The 25,923-nt window shown below is 45.7% G+C and overlaps 1 protein-coding gene across 2 annotated transcripts; it reads left to right on the forward strand.

Moving 5' to 3' along the window:
* The first annotated feature begins 906 nt into the window (after positions 1-906).
* XKRX (XK related X-linked) lies at positions 907-25,058 on the forward strand. Of its 2 annotated transcripts, XM_075259042.1 has the most exons (4): positions 907-982; positions 1,098-1,493; positions 15,777-16,039; positions 23,929-25,058. In XM_075259042.1, exons 2-4 carry the CDS (start codon positions 1,180-1,182, stop codon positions 24,651-24,653), a joined length of 1,302 nt encoding a protein of 433 aa, XP_075115143.1. In that variant the 5' UTR covers positions 907-982; positions 1,098-1,179; the 3' UTR covers positions 24,654-25,058. The 2 variants fall into 2 exon arrangements, with proteins under 2 accessions (XP_075115143.1, XP_075115142.1); XM_075259041.1 differs by having other exon boundaries at positions 914-1,493.
* Positions 25,059-25,923: the final 865 nt, after the last annotated feature.

Raw genomic sequence — 25,923 nt, forward strand, 5'->3', positions numbered from 1 at the left:
ATATAGAGCGGTACATAGAGCGGTACATAGAGCGGTACATAGAGCTGTATATAGAGCGGTATATAGAACGGTATATAGAGCAGTATATACAGTAGAGCAGTATATAGAGCAGTATATAGGGCAGTATATAGAGCAGTATATAGAGCAGTATATACAGTATATAGAGCTGTATATAGGAGCAGTATATAGAGCGGTATATAGAGCAGTATATAGAGCCGTATATAGAGCAGTATATAGAGCAGTATATAGGAGCAGTATATAGAGCAGTATATAGGAGCAGTATATAGGAGCAGTATATAGAGCAGTATATAGGAGCAGTATATAGAGCAGTATATAGGAGCAGTATATAGGAGCAGTATATAGGAGCAGTATATAGAGCTGTGTATAGAGCGGTATATAGAGCGGTATATAGAGCAGTATATAGAGCAGTATATAGGAGCAGTATATAGAGCAGTATATAGAGCAGTATATAGGAGCAGTATATAGAGCAGTATATAGGAGCAGTATATAGGAGCAGTATATAGAGCTGTATATAGAGCTGTGTATAGAGCAGTATATAGGAGCAGTATATAGAGCTGTGTATAGAGCAGTATATAGAGCGGTATATAGAGCAGTATGGTAGCCCTGCTTTACTGGCACAGTACTAATGTGCTACACATAACTGCAATGATATACCGCATGCAAAACAAAAAGCATTGTGTAGACACAGCTCAAACGTGCTGCTCATTTGATGCCAGGCGTTTCCTAATAAACAAAGGCAACCGAAAAGCAGAGTGTACACACGGCCTTATAACGCGACTGTAACGCCTCCGCATGTAAACACGCAGTCAGACAGGCAGAGTGAGCCGGAGGGCGCTAGGACCCAGCGGAGGGCAGACACACCTGCTGCTACAGATCAGGCTCAGGACACAAAGTAGGCAAGTGGCCGGGACAGACACAGGGGGCGGCCCGGTACCGGGAGACACCGCGGACTACGTGTCAGGTAAGAGGCGGCGGCAGCGGGCGGCTCCGGGCTTCTCTCACCGTCCTCATTGCTTCTACACAGCCCGAGTGTTACCTGAGGAGCCCGGTGTCCGCCAGCTGTGATGTCTCCGCAGCTCCCCCATGGACTGTGACTAGACCGTGTGACCGAGGAGGAGGACCGGACACTTCTCCATCACTTCCCGAGCTCCGGCCGGTATGGAGAGCCTGTCAGAGGCGCCGCACTCCGCCCAGGAGAATGGAGGCTACGTGTCGGTGCGGTCCCGCACTCACCCGCCGCTCAGCATCGTCACCTCCACCCTGCTCTTCTGCGCCGAGGCCGCCGCCGCCTGTGTCATGATCGCCGAGTATAAGCGCACGGAGGACGCGGTGTGGATGTCCCTGACCATCGTCTTCATGCTGGTCCCGTCCATCATGGTCCAGCTCACCCTGACCTTCATCCACCGGGACCTGGGCAGAGACCGACCCCTCATCCTGCTCATGCACCTGCTACAGCTGGGGCCGATCATCAGGTAGGTCGTATCGTGTGTGTAATGTCATACAACCAGGGACTGTAAGGGGAGGAGCAGCTGCCAGCCACCCGGGAACACTGCAGCTGTGTGAGCTGTCACAGGACCGGCAGGAGGAGGGCGCACACGTCAGCCCTGGTGACCTGGCAGTGCCAGGAGGTGTAACTGAGCCTACTAGTGAGGAGGACACTGGCTGCGGGGGAACTACAACTCCCAGCATGCTCTATTCATAGGGGTAAAAAGAGCAGGCAGGCATGCTGGGAGTTGTAGTTCCACAACAGCTGTAGTATCTGATATTGCTATAGTCTTTAAATTACCATCACAGATCAGCAAATTTTGGCCGTCCAACTGTGGAACTACAACTCCCAGCATGCTCTATTCATTCATAGGGGGTAGCTGCCAGAAAAATAAAGCAAGTAGGCATGCTGGGACTTGTAGATCGGTGACGGCCGCCTACCCCTGCCCTAAAGAGAGAGACAGCTGCTTACATGGCGCTCACATCACACTGGGCCAGGTACACTAGAATTTCGGTGTGAATGGGTGCAAAAACCTGTTGTGCATACATTATACCTGAAGTTCTAGGTGTTCTAGACACTTTCTAACGCGTTGTGTATCATGTGGGCGGGGCTTGTGGTCTAATATCATAAACTGTGGGACAGATCTAGGGCCATAAACTGAAGCCAATGAACAGGCGGTGTAAAGTTAGATCAGACTGTCAGGGCCCCATATGGCGTAAACGCCGCGGTTTGGCTTTTTACAGTCACTGCAAATGTCATCCACATGTTGCAAAAAAATATGAGCACCGGGAACTGTCCCATACAGGGCTCACATTCTACATTCCCTATCAGTATGTCTTTGGTGTAATGGAAGCAGACTGTGAAAAGCGCCGCCGGAAAAACTGCGATACATTGCTGCCATGATTTTTCCTGCAGCGTGTTTTGGCTGCAGCCCTCTATTTGCGGCCTCAGCCTAAAACTGCACCAAACTCTCAGATAGCATTAGGTACGTTAGAAAATCTCCTGAGGTTTAAAGGGATCCTATCATACAAACCCTTTTTTTTTTTCTGAGTAACACATAGGAATAGCCTTATTCTTCTCCTACCTTTCCTTGTCTTCTCCGCGCCAGTGTTCCATAGGAATCCCAGTTCTTTTCAGTATGCAAATGCATTCTCTCGCAGCACTGGAGGCATCCCCAATGCTGCGAGAGAACTCTCTCCAGAGCCGCCTCCATCTTCGTCAGGAGCGTCCTCTTCATCCTCTTCTTCTGGTGGTGGCTTGTAACTTCTAGGCCTCGGGCAGAGCAGACTGCGCATACCCACAGGCCACGAGAAAATGGCCGCTTGCACAGTATTGGCCATTTTCTCATGGCCTGTGGGCATGCGCAGTCTGCTCTGCCTGAAGCCTAGAAGTCGGAATCCTGCGCCGGAGGAAGAGAATGAGGAGGACGCTGCTGATTAAGATGTAGGCGGCTCTGGAGAGAGTTCTCTCGCAGCATTGGGGACGCCTCCAGTGCTGCGAGAGAACTCATTTGCATACCAACAAGAGCCGGGATTCCTACGGAACGGCGGCGCGGAGAAGACAACAAAAGGTAGGAGAAGAATAGCCTTTCTTAAGGCTATTTCTACGTGTTACTCATTAAAAAAAAGGTGTTTGTATCATAGGATCCCTTTAAAGGTCCGTGAAAAATGTCTGCGTATGTCCCGGATGGACCATGGCCATGTGTACAGAAGTTACCGCATCATAGTTAGTTATCATGCACTGAGCCCGAGCAGTCCCATGAAGTGACCTAACTCTATCGGTTCAGTACTGTAGTGACTGAGCCGTTCTGGCGCTCACTGTGTGATCACTGACTATAGTGTAGTGACCCCAAAGCACACGGCCAAGTTCAGACTGGGTACTTCGGCCTACACAAGGACCATTTTCCACAGACAGGACTTGACCCAGAGAATGTCTAGTGTCACTTTGCACTGTCTAAAAGTTAGTTTTCTGCCTCTGACTGGATGTCTGAATCACGCCCCCTGTCTGACACCGCCCACCTGACAGTACAGAGTTTAAATAGCGCATCAGGCACCAAAACTACCTGCACCGATTCCTTGAAAACGTAGAGGACTAGAGAGTAAATTCCAATTGCGCTGGAATCGGTGGAGCAGCGTCTATTAACAGATGCTAAGAACTGTAACTGGTGAAAAGTCCCTGACTGGTGGGAGGGGTGCCTGAATATTAAGAGGGTCTGTAAGTTTAATAAATCAGATGAAGTTCCCTGCACCAGAATGAAATCTGCAGCAGTCATGACTTGACGTAGAATTCCTGTGCAACTCTTGCCAGCTTTCTGGTTTGAGTTTTATAATCAATTTGACAGGCGGAGACATCTTTGCCCCCCCCCCCTCCCCCCCCAATCTATGCCTCTCTTTTTCCCAAAACATGACACAATGCCTGTGGCACATCTTTGGCACAAGATTAGACAGTATGTCACTTTAAAACCCATCTACACCGGAAAGCTATAGATAAGGAAGTCTACAAGATTCACCTTCAGCATCTCAGACTTGAAGTTATTATCCCATGTACACCAGTTTTCTGGCATGGATGGGTGCTAACATGGCGCAGCCTTGGTGCAGGGCCACTCACTTGCCATAGCTGACCAGAGACACCTCGGCACAGCATAACTATTATAATTCATACCAGTTTTTGGGTGTGAATTATAGAGGGAACCTATGCCCCTTCCTGGTGGGTGCTGCCTGTCCACACATTACTTGGCCTTAGGTTCGGGTTAGACAGTGGCTTTGGCCATGACTCACATCTTGCATTCCTTGCAAGTAGTGAAAGTCAATGCGATTGCTTTGCCACTCAAGATGATACAAAAAAATGTGTCAAGATTTGTTTTTTTTTTCTTTTGCAACCACCGTGTCACGGTCGTGCTACCTGTTCAGCTTTTCTAACCAAGGATGGCGAAGTGTCTTGTGCCGCTATCTATAACCTATAGTTTGTAGGGCCGTATGTAACTGTGCCGACCTTTATAGTCACTTTGGCACTGACTGTTCTTCTTCAGGATAGTTGGTTATCGGGGTCCCGGGAACCTTGGTATGAGATCAGGGATGTCTCTGCATTTGGATTGCAGTAATTTGGCTTTTTGCTGATGCCAAGAACATGACTAGATCTTGTCAGAACAGAGCACGGAAGCCATTCCTAGAAGTTTTGTTTGGGAGCTGGTTTCCCTGCTTTGTCTGACCTGTTATCGGCGCTGTGTGCTGCTCGTTACTGTTCTGTTTTGCATCACATACACCTTTTTGTTATCTTGTAGCTCATTATCATGTAAAGAATCTGTCACCAGAAACCAACCTCACAGAAAGATAGCTTAGGCTAAGTTCACATCTGCACTGGACTCTGCTACAGAAATCAGCAGACAGAAAAATCTTGTAGAGAGGACTTTTTTATCCGCCGGCGTTTCCGTAGATATAATTGACATGCTGCAATTTACAAAGCTGCAACAGCTTTGCAAATCGCAGCGTGTCCTCGCTGCGATCTTTTCCGCAAAGTGGGGATGGGATTCCCATGAATCTCATCTACTTTGCCTGCACTGTACAATGCTGCGATTTTTCTTGCATTGTCTCCGCTGCGGGCAAATCGCGGTGTTTCCGGCCCGTGGGGCCCCGGCCTTAAGGCCCCATGTTGAGGAAACGCAGCTTTTTTTTTTGTTGCAGATTTTGTTGCGGTTTCCTGAGCCATAGCCAAGAATGGCTACAGAAGGAATGGGATATATATATATATATATATATATATATATATATATATATGAGGCTCTTATATTTCTCCCTTCTGCTCAATCCACTTCTGGCTTTGGTTCAAAAAACCGCAACAAAATCTGCAACAAAAAAAAGCTGCATTTCCGCAACATGGGCCTCTGTCTTACAGAACATTTGTTTTTCAAACATACCACCCGGTTCACCCCAGTTCTCAAAATGGTTCCTCTCACTAGTCAAAGGGCTTGTCCATGTACTTGATCGTACATTTACAGACGCAGTCACTGCAGGACTATGTGTCATGATCTGTGGGGGTCACAGCGGTTGAACCCCCCCACCGATTTGTATCTATCTTCATCTTATAGCGAATAATCTGCATTTGTGGTAAATCCCTTTGAATGACTAAAAAGCAATTCTAGGCAACAACACTGACTGTACTGTGCTGCTAGTTCCACTTGATCGCTTGGGTGTGTCCTTATCTGTTTTTGGCAGATGTTCAAAAGGTTGAAAAAAAAATAAATAAATAAAGCGCCTGACCACAAACTTATAACCTTCTCAGAAAAACAAGGGAGCAGGAAAAAACTGCTGTCAGACTTCTCTGGCAGAGTCTTATCTCCTATAGCATTGTAAAGGAGAGGACAGACCTGTATAACAGATTGGGCAGTTGCCCATTTCAGGTAGGTTTAGCCACCAAATATCTAAAATGCAGAAAAAAACACATCACCTTAAGCTCCAGGGCCCCGATGCAAAATCTGTAGCAGACACTTCAACGATCAAGGATCATTTCTAGTATTGGTTTTCTCATCTTAAGAAGAAACTCCTTAAGGGCCCTATAAGGCTCCTGGACCTAGTTGAGACCACACAATCTGCACACCTTCAAGTTGTGCTTCTTCTAAAGTATATGAAGAGCTTTAGGGTTTATAGGGACCCTATGGCATATTATATATAGTAATAGTCATCTTCATGGAGGGGGGGGAGGTGTTTACCAGTCCCTCTTTACGCTAGTTTCCTGGTGTAGAGGGAAGCTAATGTGATGTACATTTGGTGTAAGGCCCCCCTACGTGCACTACCACCCCTGTTATGTGCCGCAAACGTGGACAGAGCAGAGCGAGCTGGACATATTCATTATAACTCGCACCAGTTTCCTTCTCACGTTGCGATGTTTGGCTGGTTTATACATAGATTGGAGCCTCTTCAGAAGTCACATGTCCCCTGTACTAGTCAAAGCCTTTATTCAGACTGCCCAGATCACTATTTTTTTTTTCTGTCCCTAGCATGGATCTGTCCCCTATAGCCCGGCTCTCTCACATACTATCTCCGGCGCTCCCATTGAATTGGATGGGGTGTCTGCTGCCCGACCACTGCTTCATTCAGAATGGGGACAAGTCATGCGTTATCCTGATGAGAGGAGTCTGAGCGATCGGACCCCACTAATCGGCAAGTGACCATTTACTGGTTACCTTAGTTTGGCTGGTTTTGTGAATGTGACATGGATCCTAAAATGTGACTGCAGTAGGGCTCTGGCTCTGACCTCCGGATGAGATCACTCACAGGCTTGCTAGAGATTCTGAACAGCAGTGTGAACAGTCTTTGGATTTTTCAGGGTTATAAAGACAAAACACAAAGGACTGATCACAACTACCCATAGTGAAGACTAAATTAAATACAGTATATAGTTTTTTTTTTCTATATATATATATATATATATATATATATATATATATAATATTTTTATTTTTTTTTGCAGCGAAGACCAAATGATATGTCCTCCGTGTGATACACAATGTGTCTAGTAGTGTTTGTACAGCTGGAATCTGCTCACAAGTGATGTGTTTTTCCATGCTAATCATTAATACTATGAAGGTAGAGAAATAGTCCACTAACTTTGCATCTGACTCCCTACAGTAGTCCTAGTTTTACCAAATCTGTTTCCTCTCTGGCTGTAGAGCACCTAACCTGTTGTGACCTTACAAGGTGTAGCAACACCAGGTTATCCCCTATTAACTATGTGCTAGCTGCTATATATGTGGGGGTTTGACCTTTGGGACCCCAGCCAATTGTTAAGAACATGAGTTGCGTGTCCTTCAGTGACAGGACCCAAGCAGAGGAGAGAACAAGTATATGTTTAGCAGTCCTGTAGTGTTGAATGAGGTGGCAGAGCGCATGTGCAACCATTATGTCATACAACACAATCGCTTTGTTATAATGTAATCCATGGCCACGTTAAAAATGGAAATAAAAAACAACAACTTTGTATTTGCCCCGCTTCTGTACTCCTCACACCTGCGCAGTTCTTCAATGAAGCCAAATGTGTTCACCTGCTCCGTAACCTGCAGGACTTGTACAGTAAAGCCGGGGTGTACATCTCTGACTTCACCGAAGAACAGCGCAGGCCCCAGGAGCACCAGAGATGAGACTCATCGGACTCTTCTCTAGGTAAGTATAAAGGTTTTTTATTTTTAATGTGACCATGGATTGTATTACAGTAGGTCAATTTGGGACACAACAGGTCCATATAGACCTGGGGTTTAGAGTGTCATAAATCGACCTGAAAGGCTGCCTTTAAAAATATATAATGACTCATGGAGGACAAACAGTAGCCCCTTCACAAACCATTACCGTAATAGTACGGCAGATGTCGGGTCTTAAAGAGGACCTTTCATCAGATCAGGCACATGCAGGTCCGTATACTGCTGGAAAGCTGATCGGCTTTCCCGATCTGTGCCCGGTGTAAAGCGCTATCGGTCCCGGTATTGTAGCGCTTTACAGTCAGAAGGGCGTTTCTGACACTTAGCCAGGGACGCCCTTCTGCCCAGCAGTGCCTATCGCGCTGTAGAGTGTGAGCGGGGAGGAACGCCCCCTCCCCTCCTGATAATACTCGTCTATGGGTGAGCACTGTGAGCAGAGGGAGGGGGCATTCCTCCCCACTCACACTCTACAGCGCGATAGGCACTGCTAGGCAGAAGGGCGTCCCTGGCTAAGTGTCAGAAACGCCCTTCTGACTGTAAAGCGCTACGGTCCCGGGACCGATAGCGCTTTACACCGGGCACAGGTCGGGAAAGCTGACAGTGCGCTGAATTCAGCGCACTGTCAGCTTTCCAGCAGTATATAAAACTATAAAAAGAAGACCGGCTCACCCACTTGTCATATGAATATCACAGTCCGGACTGCTCGGACACCGATGGACTCCACTCGGCAGCTTGAATCAAATATAAGAAGAAAACTCCAGCAATCTCCGGATGTAGTAAAAAAACCTCCAACTTTATTGTGTCATATTAAAATCTTCAGTCTGTATACATGAAGTGGCCGCAACAGATGACTTGGCGTATCATAGATGGAAAAAAGCCTACGCGTTTCGGATATAATCCTTCATCATGGCATCACCATGATGAAGGATTATATCCGAAACGCGTAGGCTTTTTTCCATCTATGATACGCCAAGTCATCTGTTGCGGCCACTTCATGTATACAGACTGAAGATTTTAATATGACACAATAAAGTTGGAGTTTTTTACTACATCCGGAGATTGCTGGAGTTTTCTTCTTATAGTATATAAAACTGCATGTGCCCGATCTGATGAAAGGTCCTCTTTAAATATGACACATGCTCAGAAGTAGAATCAGCGCTGTAACTGCCGCATCTCCACAGTGTTATACAGCAGAGACCTGGTGGTTATAGTTGTGAAAGCTGTTTCGATGTTCTTGCATCTCATCAGCTTGGCGCAGAGAGGACTGACCTGCCAGAGGTGAGAGGCTTAGACAGGGTCCTTGGCTGAGAGACTGTACCTGGTAAAATCCCAACATCATTGCAAACAAAGGCCTCTGAGAAGGTGGGCATGATGTTAAAGGGAGCGCCCTCTATTGGTTTGCTTGACTGAGACTCTGTCTTCCTAATTACATCATGGAAGATAGACTTGCACATTCTCAGTCGGCGCCCTCTATTGGTGTGTATACTTGAGGCACTGACATCCTAATTACATCATGGAAGTCAGATTTGCAAATTCTTCCCATGTTTCTGATCATGGGCATTCACTTTTATTTTGCTGTCGTTACCCCCCCCCCCCCCCCCCCCCACACACACACACACACACACACACACACACACACACCAGATTCTTTCCACTGTCAGTACGGTTTCTTAGCAGTAAGATCGCAGGAACCAATTGCAGGCCTGTCCTAGTAAAGGGAACTGTTGAGGCCTACCAGAGGTAAGCCTCAATAGTTGCATGGTGATTTTCCAATACACTGCAATACCTTGTTGCATTGTACTCTATGGAGAAAAAAGTACCGTAATTTGATGATGGTGAGCTGAAGTCCCCTGGGGGAAAGTGAGGGATGGTTTTTATAATGTTTAAAAATAATTATAAATAAATAAAACTAAAATAAATATATATTCAAATCCTTCTTTTCCTTTGATCACAGATATACATAAACACATTAGGCGCTCCTAACTATGAAAATATGTAACCCATGCAGAGAAGACCATAACAGTAAAAAATAAGTGTGTGTGTGTGTGTATATCACGTACATACCTATATATTATTGCTGTGTTCATGGCAAAACAGAACTTTACAGAAATACATATTTACTTATACTTTTACTTCTTATTTTGCAATATGAAAACTTTTTAGGAAAACAAAAAAACTTGTCGTCCTGTTGAGTGAGAACCATAACTTTTTTTTTTTTTTTTTTTTCTTCTATTTTTCCATCAGTAGAAATAATAGAAGGCTTGTTTTTGTGAGCGAGCTGAGCTTTTCAGTGTTACTGTTCTGGCATACATACTATTTTTTGATCACTTTTTTTTTTTTTTTTTTTTTTTTTTTTTCTAAGATGACCTGTACAACATAAAATCTTTTTTTTTTTTTTTTTTTTTTCTAAGATGACCTGTACAACATAAAATCTTTTTTTTTTTTTTTTTTTGCTCACATTGTTCACTGTGTTGGACAAATGAGGTTTTTTAAGCATGTATTGTTTTTTTATTTAGTATTATTAAATAATGAAGGATGTCAATATTATTTTTAACTGTATTTTGTGTTTATTTCACATTTTCTAATCCCTTATAGACTACCGTATACACTCGAGTATAAGCCGAATTTTTAAGCAGTTTTTGTGCTGAAAAAGCCCCCCTCGGCTTATACTCGAGTCAAACAAAAAAAACCCCAAAACATTTTTTTTAACGTATAGAATCTCCCATAAGATAGTGAAAAAAAGCTTTAAAAAATATAATAAAAAAAAAAAATAAAATAAATGAAAGTTGTAAATCCCACCTTTCCCTAGAATACATATAAAAGTAGAAAATGACTGTGAGACACATACACATTAGGTATCCCTGTGCCTGACAGTGCCCGGTCTACTGAATATAGGGGATCTGCAGTGCTCCTGTTCCATCGGGAAGGGGTTAATAGGAGCACTGCAGATATCCTATATTCAGCCAGACTGAATTCCAAGTGGGGGAAGAAAACTCAGAGCTCAGGGAAGGGGCAGACAGACAACCAAAACACCCCCTCCCCTTCTCCAGCATCTCCTGCACCCAAAAACCATTTTAATTTTTGAAATTTTCCAGTAGCTGCTGCATTTCCCTCCTAGGCTTATATTCGAGTCAATAAGTTTTCCCAGTTTTTTTGTGGTAAAATTAGGGGGTTCAGCTTATACTCGATTATATATGGTACACTGCATTGTATTCCAGTTGTCAGAATGTGGCCTCTGATAGACAAGTAAAGATGGCGGCCGGGAGCCTTGATCAGAGCCGAGGTTGCCATAGCAGCACATTGGACACACTGATCGTGGTATGGAGGGCATATGGGCTGGGCCACAACAGTAAACACCCCCTTTAGATACTGTGGTTGCCACTGACTACAGTGTCTAATGGGTTAAACGCCCGGGATCAGAACTCCTTGTTATTGTGAGCGCTGCCTTCAGGTCTTGGCTGTAAATTACAGCAGACATCGGCTTACCTTGGTGCCAGCTCAGTGAGGGCGTGGGGGTTATGATCCAAAAACACTGGCTATTGGTTGAACATTTTAAATAGATAATGATTTTTTAGGACACTCCCCCTTTTTACATGGTGGACCCCATTTGCCATAGACTGAATTCTGGTTTTGGTTATTCCCATATCACCAGTCCTGACAGATACTGTACAGATACTGTTGTTAGTGACCTCTCCGTTGCCAATAACAATGTGAGACAGGATGATATGGATGCAATATAACTGAGGCAATCGATGTGGGCAAATTCCATGGAGTAATTGAGCTGACTTTGATTTCGGTTATCTTTCAATGCGTTGTCCTGCCCTAGGCTTAGTGCTGGGAATGGCTCTAGGCATTAATAGGTTAATTATCCTGGTTTAGGGTATGTTCACACAGAGTCAGAGACTGATTCTGATGTGGAAACGAAGGAAAGAAACGCTCACCCTGCCCTATCTTGCTCTGGAAATATCGATAATGCTGTAGCGAGTGGCCACAGTGGTAACCAGAATAGGGACCAGTGTGAACACTCCCATATGCTGCACATGGGATATATGTTGGGAATAACTGTAATGAGTGTCTGTTACTAGTCAGCTGTATTCTTGGTGCGCGTCGCCCCTGTCCTTCACTTTCAATAAACAGTATACATAACATTGAACAGAACCTTTCGGTATGTTCACATCTAGCTCATATCCTTGTGAATTTCTGTCCGGATTTACAGGTGAAAAATGTATTCCCATCTATTAAAGCAGCAGGAAATGGATTTCTAAAAATCTAATCCAAACTTTGTGAAAAACCTGTCCATGCAGGAGTGTTGAGTAAAAAAGTAGGTTGTCCGACCGGTGAGAATGGCTGAGGTGATGGGATTTAAAGGGGTTGTCCCTTCACAAGGATCCTATCTATACTGCTTGTTAATGTGGATTTAAGACTTTTCCTAAATACATTGCTTCAGCAAAACTGCTTTTTGTCCACTATCTTAATTTATTCACTTCATTGTTGACACTGCGTTTCTATGGCCCTTGGGATTATCTGCTCATTTCCCAAGTGATGTAGCTGCCTGCTCTCAGGGAGGAGGGGCTAAGTGCACGGGAGCGAGCCTGTGTCTGTAGCTGTTCCTGTGTCTGCACCACACATGTGACCTAGCTTCCTGCTCTCAGTTAAAGGCAGGGGGAAATGAGTGCTGCTTTCTTATATTAAACAGTCTAAATCCTAGTGGACCTGGTCCCTTAGCCCACTAGGAGTTAGCCGACTCTATATAGAACAAGCTAAATCCAAGTGTTATAGGACCTTTGATGACATCACACGCCCTTCAGTCATCCCATAGGATCATGCTATGTGGTGGGTGGAGCTACATGCTAATTTGAGGCGGAGCTAAACTGGAGTTAGTCAGACAGTGTGGCTTTGCATATGAAACCCCGCCCACCAATTGACGTAAAAAAACAGGAAGAAAGAAGTCTTTGCAGCAGCGAAGACTGGTGAGCAAGGGACATGGGAATACCCCTTTAATGCCACTGTAAACGCTGTAAAAAATACCACGTATCACCATGTCCTGCAGGAAAATGCCTCAGGTCCGAAACTACAGAAGTACAGAATATACCTTGCATTCAGTAAGGTTAATGGTGACCCATCTACATAAAAACATGCTTTTGTTATTCCCAACTTTTCCATCTTTTCCTGAGAAATCCTGATCGATGCAGGCGACAAAACTGGTCAAACAGGAATCAGGCGCTGCATTGTTGTCTTCTGTTTCCTGCTGTTGCCAGGCAGCACGCCAAACCGATTTGGGCCCTGCCAAGTAAGTGCAGACATAAGAATATCCATCAGTCATCCTGAACGACTCCCAAATGAAGAATAATTCTAGTACACTTGTCCTTATCCCACTTAGATTTCCCAGAATATCCTAAATCTGAATAATATTGTCACATGACACTGTTTCTAATCCATTGTCTTCATCATACAGAATGCTAGTGTATGTGTTTGCATGGTCTGTCAGCAGGGCCGGGGTGTCCTAGGTTGGGGTGTTGGCTCTAGAGATACTGTAGGTGACATCATAAAGGTCTATGGCGGTACATCCCCTTTATATTCTGTGGACTGATAGTGATCTATTAAGAGCATATTCATATGTAAGTGGAAAAACCTGCTTCACCACTTGTTATATGGCCTGGAGTGTTGTAGCAGATTATATTCCGCGCATAGATCTCTGATGCAAGTTGTGCTTTCTGTGAATACGGCAAATGTCAACAGCCCAGAAAGGACTTTATCTGTATATACTGCTGAGCGTGACGTAGCCGAGACTCCGCTTTCTGCCGCAGGTTCCACAGTCAAATTACTTGTCAGATACCAGCGACGCATATCTCCTTACCTACTACATATAAAAATACCAGGTGGGGAAGGGCTAACTCCTTAACTCTTTTATGACACCTTTTAGTTTGGGTGTTTAATGCCTTTTTTTTTATTTTTTGCCTATTTATTTAAAGGGATCCTATCATTTAAACTCAAATTTTTTTCTCCCTAACACGTAGGAATAGCCTTAAGAAAGGCTATTCTTCTCCTACCTTTAGATGTCTTCTCCGTGTCGCCGTTCAGTTAAAATCCTGTCTTTCGCCGGTATGCAAATGAGTTCCTTCACAGCACCAGCGCTCAAACAGCACTGCCTCCATCTTCTTCAGGAACGGGGTCTTCATCGCGTCTTCTTCCGTAGGTTGGCTTCAAACTTCTAGGCCTCGGGCCTAGGTCAAAGCCCACCGGCTACAAGAAAATGACCGCTTACAATATTGTGATAGGTTAAAAAAAAATTGAGTTGAAATGATAGGATCCCTTTAACTGTGTTCATTCTGCATTAAAACTGACATGACCACTTTGTCCAGCGAGTTATTACAATTACAGTGATACCCTATTTATATTATTTTTATCATGTGTTGCGCTGTACTATTACGCCGCATTGAGGATATAGTTAACACTCAGTGCCGTAATGGTACTGTACAATATGTAAATGTGTTTTCGTCACCTTGACTTCCCCATAAAAAATGATCAAAAATTCGGACATACCAAAAATTAGTACCAATAAAAATTACTTGTCCTCCAAAAAAAAAAAAAAAAAAAGCCCAAACATAACTTTGTCAGCAAAAGTAAAATAACAGTGAGATGTCAAAATACAATGACCCCAGGCAAATCCTTTATTTATCCTCACCCATGATAGCATTCTAAAGTTAAAGTGGTATTCCCATTCACAGATCTTATACAGACTTGTAGGTTAAAGGGGTTGTCCCATAACAATCCAAACTGACTCAAATCCAGCTCTGCTACATCAGCTTCATACTGTGGTAATGCATTTACAACCAATCCCTCATTACTGACTGCAAACATAGCAGATCAAGTGAAACCCCGCCCACCAATGTGCCACGAAAACCTGGAAGTGAAGACGGCACAGAGGCAGGTGAAAAGTCCTCTTTAACCCATTAACTGCCATGATCCCCATTTCGGGATCAGGTACTTTAACCCGCCTACGAACACCTTCTGTCAGTGAGGAATAGAAGCAGGACATTCACGTGCTCCAGCAGGATGTCGCCCCTTGATAGGAAACCTAAACTGATCCCATGCATGCATTGCCTTGTGCACACGAGGTCATTTTCACGATGCAGTTCCCATCTAAAAATCAAACCCAAAGCAATCTCAATACTAGATAAAGAAAAAAGATACCCACAAAAAAAAGGCAGTTAATGGGTTAAGCCACCTGAAGTTTTTTTTACCCAATACATTGCTTTATCTGTTTGTCAGATATGGCTGAAAATTCCTCCTCTGTTACAGCTGGCCGCCTAGATGGAATGATGACTTGGTGTTGCTCAGGGCAAGTCTTGTCAGTCTTGAGCCCTGACAAGGACTAGATGGGTTTCTTGAGCAGTTTCACTTTCGTTTACAGCAGGCAGGAGCTCCATGCAAGAATGAACTGAAAACTAGGAACTGGAGGGGAGAGGAGACAGGAGGGCAAGTAAAATCCTGAGAAGAGAGATCCCTTTAATGTTATATTTCAGATTAGGACAGAAGACTTGGTTGCAGAGATGTACATAAGTTTGTTGTGAACTGCCGCCATATAAGACTTGTTGATTTTCATGTGTGCACTAGATACTACTAAGGGGGATCAGCACTGAAAGGGCTTATATATTTGTTATGACTGCACATGTTTGGATGTGGTTTGTGGTTCGGTTTCTCCTCGCCGTACTCCCTTTAAGCGCCTAGCTGGAATAAAGGCCTTCCTTGGTTCAATGCCACAACTCGCCCTTCAGCTGTACTACTTCTGTGCCTTGCAGAGACTTGTCATAGCAGGACGCGGGCCATGTGTACAGTGTATTGCCAGCTATGTGAAGTAACCTGATTGGTGAGAGGAATCCAATGTTATTCCAGTTACACAACTGAAATCCACACGAGTGTGTAAGGTGCATGTTCACGGTGTAAAAACTGCATGCATATAAATTTACTGATCCTTTCCAATGTTTTGTGTTCAGTATAAACCTATAGCCATATGTATATCTTTTAGTATGAAACAAACCATGCAAGCTCCTAAAGATGTCACCCTGCCCTGTCCCGTAGATGCGTGGAAGCCCTTATAGTATACTTCAAGATGGGTCGTGAGGAAGAGCCCTATGTCAGCATCTCTCGCAAAAAACATTTACGTGGTTGGGGGCAACCCGAAGAAGAAGAAAGAGAAGTGGGCCATTCCTTGAGAAGACTGGCTATTCACCGCAATGCCTTTAAGCGCACGGCTGTAATTCAGGCCTTCCTTGGTTCCACGCCACAGCTCACCCTTCAGCTATACGTCTGTGTCTTGCAGAGACATGTCCCCGCAGCACGAGGTGAGGCAATATACCAGTCGAAAATGTCAGGTGCTTCTGTTACACATTTATGTTTGCATTGTAAAACCATTGAGGGTGCTGCTTGTAAAACCAGATAATTACAAAAAAAATTGCATACATTTCTCATCACTGAAATATGCATTTTTTGTTTATTTTTCATGTTATACTGACTGTATCCGCAGACTGATCTCTAGATAGTGATGGCCCCCTCCCCAACTATAAGGGCTAGTTCACACGGGGGAAGTTGGCAGCGGATTTTGACGCGAAATCCGCTGCCAAAAATGGCTCCAAATTAACTTCAATGGGAGCTGCTCGCTTCTTTTTTTTTTTTTTTTTTTTTTTTTTTTTTCCGCTAGCTAGTAGCAGAAAAAAGAAGCAAGCTTCCCTATCTTGCCGCGGATTCCTCAGCTAAATCAGTGGCGGTGTCCGCGGCGCAAGGCTCTGGCCCATTCATTCGGGAATGCCGCAACGGGATGCCATGCACTGCACCAGCATCCCGTCATGGCAGCTGCGATGGAATATGTACACGCGGAACTCCGTATGAACTAGTCCTAAGAAAGAGACACTAGGCAGCCATGCTGAGGGGGTTCATACTCCATACGCCTCTTCCTGGAGTACAGGAGTAGGGTGAAGAGGGTGTTTTTGTAGTGACCTCTCCCAGCGGCTTGCATTACACCTCCTCCTCTATAAAGTCTGCATTGCCTTGTTGCCGCCATCTTCGGTCTTACTTGGCTATTTGTTCTTTTGCTTCAGCTTTCTCCTCTTTCTTCTGCCTTTTTGACCATGGCATTGTTTGTAGGAGTGCAGTAATATTTTTGTCGACAGTCCCCTGCCCCTCCCCACACACCTTGTGACCTTTGGCTTCCATGTGTAACTGACTAGGAATAAGGCCCCGTCACACGGCGCAGGCGCGCCACTCTTTTATACATGTAGCCAATTGATTTCAATGGGAAGTGCGCATATATCGGCATATACGCACGCTTTCCATTGAAATTAATGGGCTCTGTTTTGAAGCGCTTACGCCGTGTGACGGGGCCCTAATGGTAGAATTATTATTGTTGCAGCCGCTCACTCCCTGGGTGTATGTACTTGTTTCACATTGTTATCTCCAGGTGACGATGTCATGCCCATAACAACAAATAGATCTCTTCTTTCGTTTTCAAAATGAAAGCGGTGCTGTGATTGGTTGTTATGGGCAGCAAAGACAGGTCAATGTCCTGTAGCCTCTCCGCTCCCATTACCCTCCCCCCTTCCATGTCAGCTGAGTTTAGAGACTGAGGCTGGAGGGGACGTGAGACACTTCAGATAGCTCCACCTTGGCTGTCTACCACCTACAATGGTGATTCTGGTATCGTATTGAAGCTGAAGGGCATCCAGTCTGTATATACAGCTTGCACTCCAAACTGTGTTCTCAACTGGCCATATCTCTGGTCTTTAATGCTCAAGTGTCCTTGGCTACTGAACGCTGTTCTGGAAGGAAATCCCTGTCAAGGAAAGTGTTAGTCTGTCACCCTGAAAATGTTGGTCAAAAAAGCCGTCCCAAGTACATTATACATAACATTATGCTGAGCACCTTCATACCTTTAGGGTCAGTTCACATGTGAACCGTCTGCGCGGGTTTTGACACAGAGAGAGCTGCGGCGAGCCGCGTCTCTCTCTGGTCAAAACCCGCCTGCCGCGACCATCGCGGTCGCGGCTTTCCCCTCCTATATCGGCTCAAATGAACGAGCCGACACAGGAGGGTGCTGCCGCTAGGCGGAAGCCATGGCCCAGCGCGCCGCGGCTTCCGCCTGAAGATAGGACATGTCGCTTCTTTTCTCTGCTAGCGGCGGTCTGCATAGACCACCATTGTAAAGGGGCGGATTTTGAAGTAAAATCCGCCCCTTTGCCCACATGTGGCTGCTTGGTAAAGGGAATCTGCCAGATGAAAATGCAGTCCAGTTTGCAGGCAACTTGTTATAGATCAGGAATGAACAGCTTTATATATCCCTGAGCAATCAGTGCTGTTAGTTCTGGTGCCTGATATGCTGTTTAGAATCTGTAGAGTCAGGAGGGTGGGGTCAGTCTCTCAATCGTATGGTGGTCTCTCCCTAAGGAGTGACAATATCCCCTTAATCCTGTCTAAGCCTCTCACCTCTACCAGGTTAGTCTTCTCTACACCGGGCTGACGAGATGCAATAACATCGAAACGGCCGTCCTTGGTTGAGAGACTATACCTGGTAATAATCCCAGCATCATTGCAAAACAAAGGCCTCTTGGAAGGTCGAGCATGATGTTAAAGGGAGCAAACCTTTATTGGGCCATATCACTGAGATTCTGTCTTCCTAATTACATCAGGGAAGACAAGCTTGCACATTCCAGTGAGCGCCCTCTATTGGTTTGCAACATTGAGGCACCTGACTTCCTAATTACATCATGGAAGACAGATTTGCATATTCTTCCCATGGTCCCTTGCAAAGTGGAGTGCTAAAAGCTTAAAGAGGACCTTTCATCAGATCGGGCACATGCAGTTTTATATACAGCTGGAAAGCTGACAGTGTGCTGAATATCGCGCTGTACTGTGGAGCAGGGAGGAACGCCCCCCTCCCGCTCCTGATAATACTCATCTATGGACGAGCTGTGTGAGCAGAGGGAGGGGGCGTTCCTTCCCGCTCACACAGTACAGGGCGATAGGCGCTGCTGGGCAGAAGGGCGTCCCTGGCTGACTGTCAGAAACGCCCATCTGACTGTAAAGCGCTACGGTACCGGGACCGATAGCGCTTTACACTGGGCACAGATCGGGAAAGCCGACAGTGCGCTGAATTCAGCACACTGTCAGTTTCCAGCAGTATATAACACTGCCTGTGCCCGATCTGATGAAAGGTCCTCTTTAATAAGTCTCCACACACCTATATGGTGGTCTCTCCCTAAGGAGTGACGATATCCCCTTAACCCTGACTGTGTGTCAGGAAGGAACAGAAAGTAGAACCTGGTGAATGGTGGAATATTCTTTTGTTCTATTTTACTCCAATCTACGTCTTTTATTCTTTTGAAATCTTTCACCTGACTACTTTTAAGGCTGAGTCCCCATAGCTGCCCCTGCACATGGTATTATGTCCCATCGTGATCCCTGTGCTCGGTATAACATTCCAACACATTGTCACCACTCACTAGTTATTATTATACTGTGGGGTCTCCTCGGGCTCCAAAGTATAATAAGTGGACGGCCAAGAGAAGCGATCAAACATAGAACTTGTACTTACCTGTCCTGCGCTCCGGAGCGGCTCTCTGTTTTCTTTTGCGCTTCTGCCTGACGTCAGTGACCACTGACTGGATCTCAGGGGTCACGTTGGCGTCATTGTGTAATGACACTGACGTGACCCCCTAAAGCCCTATCAATGGAGCTACTCTTGGCAAGCATGCCGCAGGTTGTCAACCCCTGACCTAGACAATGTTTATCACATGCTGTCCCTCTGTTACAACCCCGAGGAACCTGGTGTATTATGGGAAATAAATCATTATGTAGTGATCATTGAACTTAGTTTGCTTTCTGTGTATTACATGGACATGTCAGGTCCTCCAGAGCTGCTTTCTGTGTATTACATGGACATGTCAGGTCCTTCAGAGCTGCTTTCTGTGTATTACATGGACATGTCAGATCCTCCAGAGCTGCTTTCTGTGTATTACACGGACATGTCAGGTCCTCCAGAGCTGCTTTCTATGTATTACATGGACATGTCAGGTCCTCCAGAGCTGCTTTCTGTGTATTACATGGACATGTCAGGTCCTCCAGAGCTGCTTTCTATGTATTACACAGACATGTCAGGTCCTCCAGAGCTGCTTTCTATGTATTACATGGACATGTTAGGTCCTCCAGAGCTGCTTTCTGTGTATTACATGGACATGTCAGGTCCTTCAGAGCTGCTTTCTGTGTATTACATGGATATGTCAGGTCCTTCAGAGCTGCTTTCTATGTATTACATGGACATGTTAGATCCTCCAGAACTGCTTTCTATGTACTACATGGACATATCAGGTCCTCCAGAGCTGCTTTCTATTTATTACATGGACATGTCAGGTCCTTCAGAGCTGCTTTCTGTGTATTACATGGACATATCAGGTCCTCCAGAGCTGCTTTCTATGTATTACATGGACATGTCAGGTCCTCCAGAGCTGCTTTCTGTGTACTACATGGACATATCAGGTCCTCCAGAGCTGCTTTCTATTTATTACATGGACATGTCAGGTCCTTCAGAGCTGCTTTCTATGTATTTTTTTTGTAACTCAAACTTTATTGAAAATTTTTTTTTTTTTTTATACAATAAGAAAAGAAAAAACAATTACGAGTTACAGGGCGAACACCCGCCCTGCGAACAGAAAAAGCACACAGTGCAACACAAAATACAATCATAGAAGAATAAAAAAAAAATAAAATAAATAAAGACAAAGAAAACAACATAGAAAAAGGAAAAAGGGGGGGAGGAGGAGGGAGGGGGTTAGTGGGACAGATGGGTGGGGGAGAGGACTAAATGTGGGGGGTGAAAGGGTAGGTAGGGGTGAGTGTGAGCAGTCAGGAAACCAGTGAGAGCGCTCATCAGGTCATCCATACCACAGCCAGTTGGGAAGGGCTCGGGAGGAACCACTGGTCAAATACCTGAGACGAACAACAAGAGCATCAATCAGAGGAGGGGTCAGAACCCAGAAGCGTCCAGTACTCTGCAGACTGTTGAAACCTGAACCAGTAGAACCAGGTTTTGATGTACGCCTCAGTCGTGCCATGCAGGAAAGACGTGAGATTTTCCATGCGCATTATCTCGTTGACCTTCGAAATCCAGAGGGAGAGAGGAGGAGGATCCACTCGTTTCCAAAAAAGGGGGATACAAGCCCGGGCAGCAAGGATCAGGAATCTAAGTAGGGAGCGCTTAAAGACCTTTACAGAAGACTCACAATGATTAAGGAGGAACAGGGCAGGGCCCAAATGGTGAGAAGTTTCAGTAAGCTGGAGGGTTATCCGCTTGACCCCCTCCCAGAAGGATGAAAGGGCAGGACAGGACCAAAAAATGTGTAGCAGTGTGCCTTCCTCATCGCCACAGTGCCAACATAATGGGGAGACCTGAGGAAACATAGCATGGAGTCTCGTAGGAACCCTATACCATCGGGACAAGATTTTGTAGCTGGCCTCCTGGTGGCGAGAGCTGATGGAAGCAGTATTAGAAAGGCGAAAAATGCGCCTACGCTGCTCCTGAGAGAGGGAAAGGGACAAATCAGATTCCCATTTCAGCAAGAACGGCGGAACAAAATCCTCCGGAGGTTCAACCAGGATCCGGTAAGTGAGCGAGAGTGAGTGGCGAAGGGGGCCAGCACCAACACAAATCTTCTCCAAGGGGGTAAGTTCGACGCGGAACACTGCAGGAGCAGGGAGAGAATGTAAAAAGTGACGAAGTTGCATCCCCCGCCAAGCATCCAAAGGGGGCAGCTCAGGAGGGGCCTGGGAATTCAGAAGTGTAGTCCATCCCCCTGCGTCCTGGAAGTGACAGGCACGGAAAATCCCATGACGGCGCCAATTACGAAAAACTCGGTCAAACATTCCAGGTGGAAAGGCAGGATTGCCCAGCACTGGAAAAAGAGCGGAATCCTTAGGGAGGAGAGTGGAGCGAACAAGGCCTCTGGAACAAATCCGAAGCGTGGGACCAAGGGTAGGGTGAGAAAAGAGAGATGACAATGAGGAGGAGTCTAACCACGGGGCAATATGCAAAGGGATCGGAGAGAATGCCTGTTCGATGTAGACCCAAGGTTTAGAAACAGCATGCCTACACCAGTCCACGACACGAGTCAGGTGGGTAGCCAAGTAATAAGACTTCAGGTCCGGAAGCGATAAACCACCGCAACTCTTGGGACGAAAGAGAAAAGCCTTGCTCACTCGGGCGGGTCTGCCCGACCAGATGAACTTCAGTTGGACGGAAGTGAGGGATCTAAGAAAAGACAGAGGGATGTGAATGGGAAGCGCCTGCATCAAGTAGAGAAGACGAGGGAGAATGTTCATTTTAAAAATCGCGCATCTCCCGAACCAAGTAAAGGCTCCAGCGGACCATCGAGTACAATCAGCCCTGATAGACGCCAGAAGTGGGGGGAAGTTGCAACGAAAGAGATCTTTCGGGTCCGGAGTAAGATAAACCCCCAAATATTTGAGAGAAGTGGAGGCCCAATGAAAAGGGAAAGATTGACTCAAGGAGGTGGCCGCCGAGGAGGAAAGGGTCACATTAAGGGCTTCCGACTTCGAAAAGTTGATTTTAAAATTTGAAAGGGTCAAGTAAACCTGAAAGGCGAGCATCAGAGCCGGAAGAGAGACATGCGGGGAGGAGAGAAAAAACAGCAAGTCATCTGCATAAGCCGCCACTTTGTATAAACGGGAAGAATGAGCAGCGCCTGAGATGTTCGGGTCGGCTCGAACCTGGCGGAGGAAGGGTTCAAGAGTCAGGACGAAAATGAGAGGCGAGAGGGGGCATCCTTGCCTAGTACCATTTCGGATAGGGAAGGATTGGGACAATAAACCGTTCACCCTGACCATCGCTGTAGGGAGAGAGTATAGAGCCATGATCCAACTCATCATGCGATTTTGCTTTCTATGTATTACATGGACATGTTAGATCCTCCAGAACTGCTTTCTATGTACTACATGGACATATCAGGTCCTCCAGAGCTGCTTTCTATGTATTACATGGACATGTCAGGTCCTCCAGAGCTGCTTTCTATGTATTACATGGACATGTCAGGTCCTCCAGAGCTGCTTTCTATATATTACATGGACATGTCAGGTCCTCCAGAGCTGCTTTCTGTGTATTACACGGACATGTCAGGTCCTCCAGAGCTGCTTTCTGTGTACTACATGGACATATCAGGTCCTCCAGAGCTGCTTTCTATTTATTACATGGACATGTCAGGTCCTTCAGAGCTGCTTTCTGTGTATTACATGGACATATCAGGTCCTCCAGAGCTGCTTTCTATGTATTACATGGACATGTCAGGTCCTCCAGAGCTGCTTTCTATGTATTCCATGGACATGTCAGGTCCTCCAGAGCTGCTTTCTATGTATTACATGGACATGTCAGGTCCTCCAGAGCTGCTTTCTATGTATTACATGGACATGTCAGGTCCTCCAGAGCTGCTTTCTATGTAATACATGGACATATCAGGTCCTCCAGAGCTGCTTTCTATGTAATACACGGACATGTCAGGTCCTCCAGAGCTGCTTTCTATGTATTCCATGGACATGTCAGGTCCTTCAGAGCTGCTTTCTATGTAATACACGGACATGTTAGGTCCTCCAGAGCTGCTTTCTATGTAATACACGGACATGTTAGGTCCTCCAGAGCTGCTTTCTATGTAATACACGGACATGTTAGGTCCATTGTACCTTCTCTCCACTTCACTGGTTACAGGTCAGAGGCCTCCTCTCTATTAATTCAGAATGTGAACATATATTTAGTGTAGGGGGATCATCTGAACGAGGCAATTTTGGCCTGGCAGGTTACAAGATGGACGTAAGATGGGTATCTGTCCTTTAGAAAGCGCCTGAGAAGAAGGTTATACGCTAAGGACTAGGACCAGTTTTAAGCCACTAGAGGGCGTCCTTCATTAATAAAGTTGTAATGTGAATGACTCGCGCTCACACGCTTGTTACTAGACATCAAGGATAAGTGTGGGAAGAAACCTGTTACGGTATTACATGTATCTACTATTTTCTATTGTGTAATCTGTGGCAGAATAGTTGGGGACACTAGTGGTTGTTACCGCTTAGTTCCATAGTCCTTGGGATACATTGGTTTTATTCCATAAACTACATACAAAGTAACATTGTGGTCATTTTGGATATGAATAACATCTTTCTTGTTTTCTCCCTTTTCTTGTAGCGGTCCTCATGGCTATGTCTCTGGCGTCAACCACTTATGGTGCTTTGGTTCTGAACATTTTAGCCATCCAGATCAAATATGATGACTATAAGGTGCGCCTGAGCGTGCCGGCCTTCCTGTGCATCATTATATGGCGGTGTCTGGAGATTGCTACCCGTGTTACCGTCCTGGTGTTGTTCTGTTCAGCCCTCAAGGCCTGGGTGTCGCTGGTGGCATTGGTGAACCTCATTGCCCTCTTCCTTTTACCATGGGTTTACTTTTGGAAGAGCGGATCCAGCCTTCCGGAGAACGTGGAAAAGAATTTTAGTTGTCTCGGCACGGTGATGGTTTTGGGTACAGTCACCTTACTGTACTCGGCTATCAACATGTTTTGTTGGTCAGCCGTCCAGCTCAACTTAAGCGAAAGGGACTTGATAGATCAGTCTCAGAACTGGGGGCGGCTGAGTCTACATTATACCATCCGCCTGCTGGAGAACGCAGCCCTCATTTTACTATGGTATTTTTACAAAGAGGACGGGTTTGAGTATTTTTGTTCCCCTTTACTTGTGGTACAGCTGTTGGTGGGATACTGCGCCGCCGTCTTATTCATGCTCCTTTTCTACCAGTATTTCCATCCTTGCCGATCTCTCTTTAGCCACAACGTTTCAGACTTTATCACGTGCGTTTGCCTAAGAAGAGCAAGGCCAACTCATATGCGTATCGAAGGAAGAGAGACCGACGTGTGACTTGAAGACTCCTGAAGCTAGATTTTTGTTTTGTTTTTTATAATGAAGGGAGAAAAAATGGTGGCGCGCTCCACTTTGCCGCATTCTCACGTCTTATGTTGAAGTTTGATCTTCGTTGTGAAAAAGTATCATCTTACAACAAGCCAAGCCATCACGGCTGTCCGTGCGTTCTGTGGTCACTTGTACATTACTGCTGAATTTAACTTTGGCTTGGACACCATTCGGTCCCATCTTCAGTGCGTGATGTTTAACTTTTATACATTAAAGGGATTCTACCATCAAAACTTTTTTTTTTTGTGGATAAGACGTCGGAATAGCCTTTAGAAAGGCTATTCGTCTCTTACCTTTAGACATGGTCTCCGCCGCGCCGTTCCTCAGAAATACCGTTTTTTACTGGTATGCAAATGAGTTCTCTGGCAGCAATGGGGGCGGGCCCCAGCGCTTAAATAGCGATGAGGGCGTCCCCACCGTTGCCAGAGAAGTGTCTTCTAGCACCGCCTCCTTCTTCGTACACCGTGTCATGTTCAATGTTTTCTTCCCACGCAGGCTCGTAACCGAGCAGAGCAAACTACACAGGTGCATCTGCCACGGGAAAATGGCTGCTAACAATACTGTGCAAGCGGCCATTTTCCCGTGCGCAATCTGCTCTGCTCTGCTAGAAGTTACGAGCCTGCGCCGGAAGACATTGAAGATGACGCGGCGGACGAAGAAGGAGGCGGCACATGGAGACACTTCACTGCCAGCGGTGGGGACGCCCTCATTGCTGTTTGAGCGCTGGGGCCCGCCCCCATCGCTGCAAGAGAACTCATTTGCATACCGGTAAAAGACGGTATTTCTGAGGAACGGTGCGGCGGAGACCACGTCTAAAGGAAAGAGACGAATAGCCTTTCTAAAGGCTATTCCGACGTCTTATCCACAAAAAATAAAGTTTTAATGGTAGAATCACTTTAAATTTATTTAAGAAAAACCTTAGTATTGTTGCCCCTGGAAGCCTACCGAGGGGGGCATCTTTAATTTTTCACACGCGGCAGACATTTCTACGACTGACAATGCCAGTCTTCATCTGTGTCCCCCATTGTTTTTAGAACGGCCGTGAAAAAAATAAAAGTGCCTGTGAAATGGCCGTCGCTGTCGTGATAAGACATTAGGGTGGGCTCACATGCATCCCAAGAGGGGCTCACACCGGTATATATCTCTGCCAGCAACGCCACAGAGTAAGACATTTCCACGTCAGATCTGCCACATGTGAATTCGCCCTTCCCTATGCTCC

Source organism: Leptodactylus fuscus, chromosome 11, assembly GCF_031893055.1.
Source record: "Leptodactylus fuscus isolate aLepFus1 chromosome 11, aLepFus1.hap2, whole genome shotgun sequence".
Classification (NCBI taxonomy): domain Eukaryota; kingdom Metazoa; phylum Chordata; class Amphibia; order Anura; family Leptodactylidae; genus Leptodactylus; species Leptodactylus fuscus.

Coding starts and splice junctions, on each gene's coding strand:
- XKRX (XM_075259042.1), top strand. CDS start 1,180: ATGGAGAGCCTGTCAGAGGCGCCGCACTCCGCCCAGGAGAATGGAGGC. Junction 1,494..15,776: donor CAGCTGGGGCCGATCATCAG/GTAGGTCGTATC, acceptor CCTGTCCCGTAG/ATGCGTGGAAGCCCTTATAG. Junction 16,040..23,928: donor ACATGTCCCCGCAGCACGAG/GTGAGGCAATAT, acceptor CTTTTCTTGTAG/CGGTCCTCATGGCTATGTCT.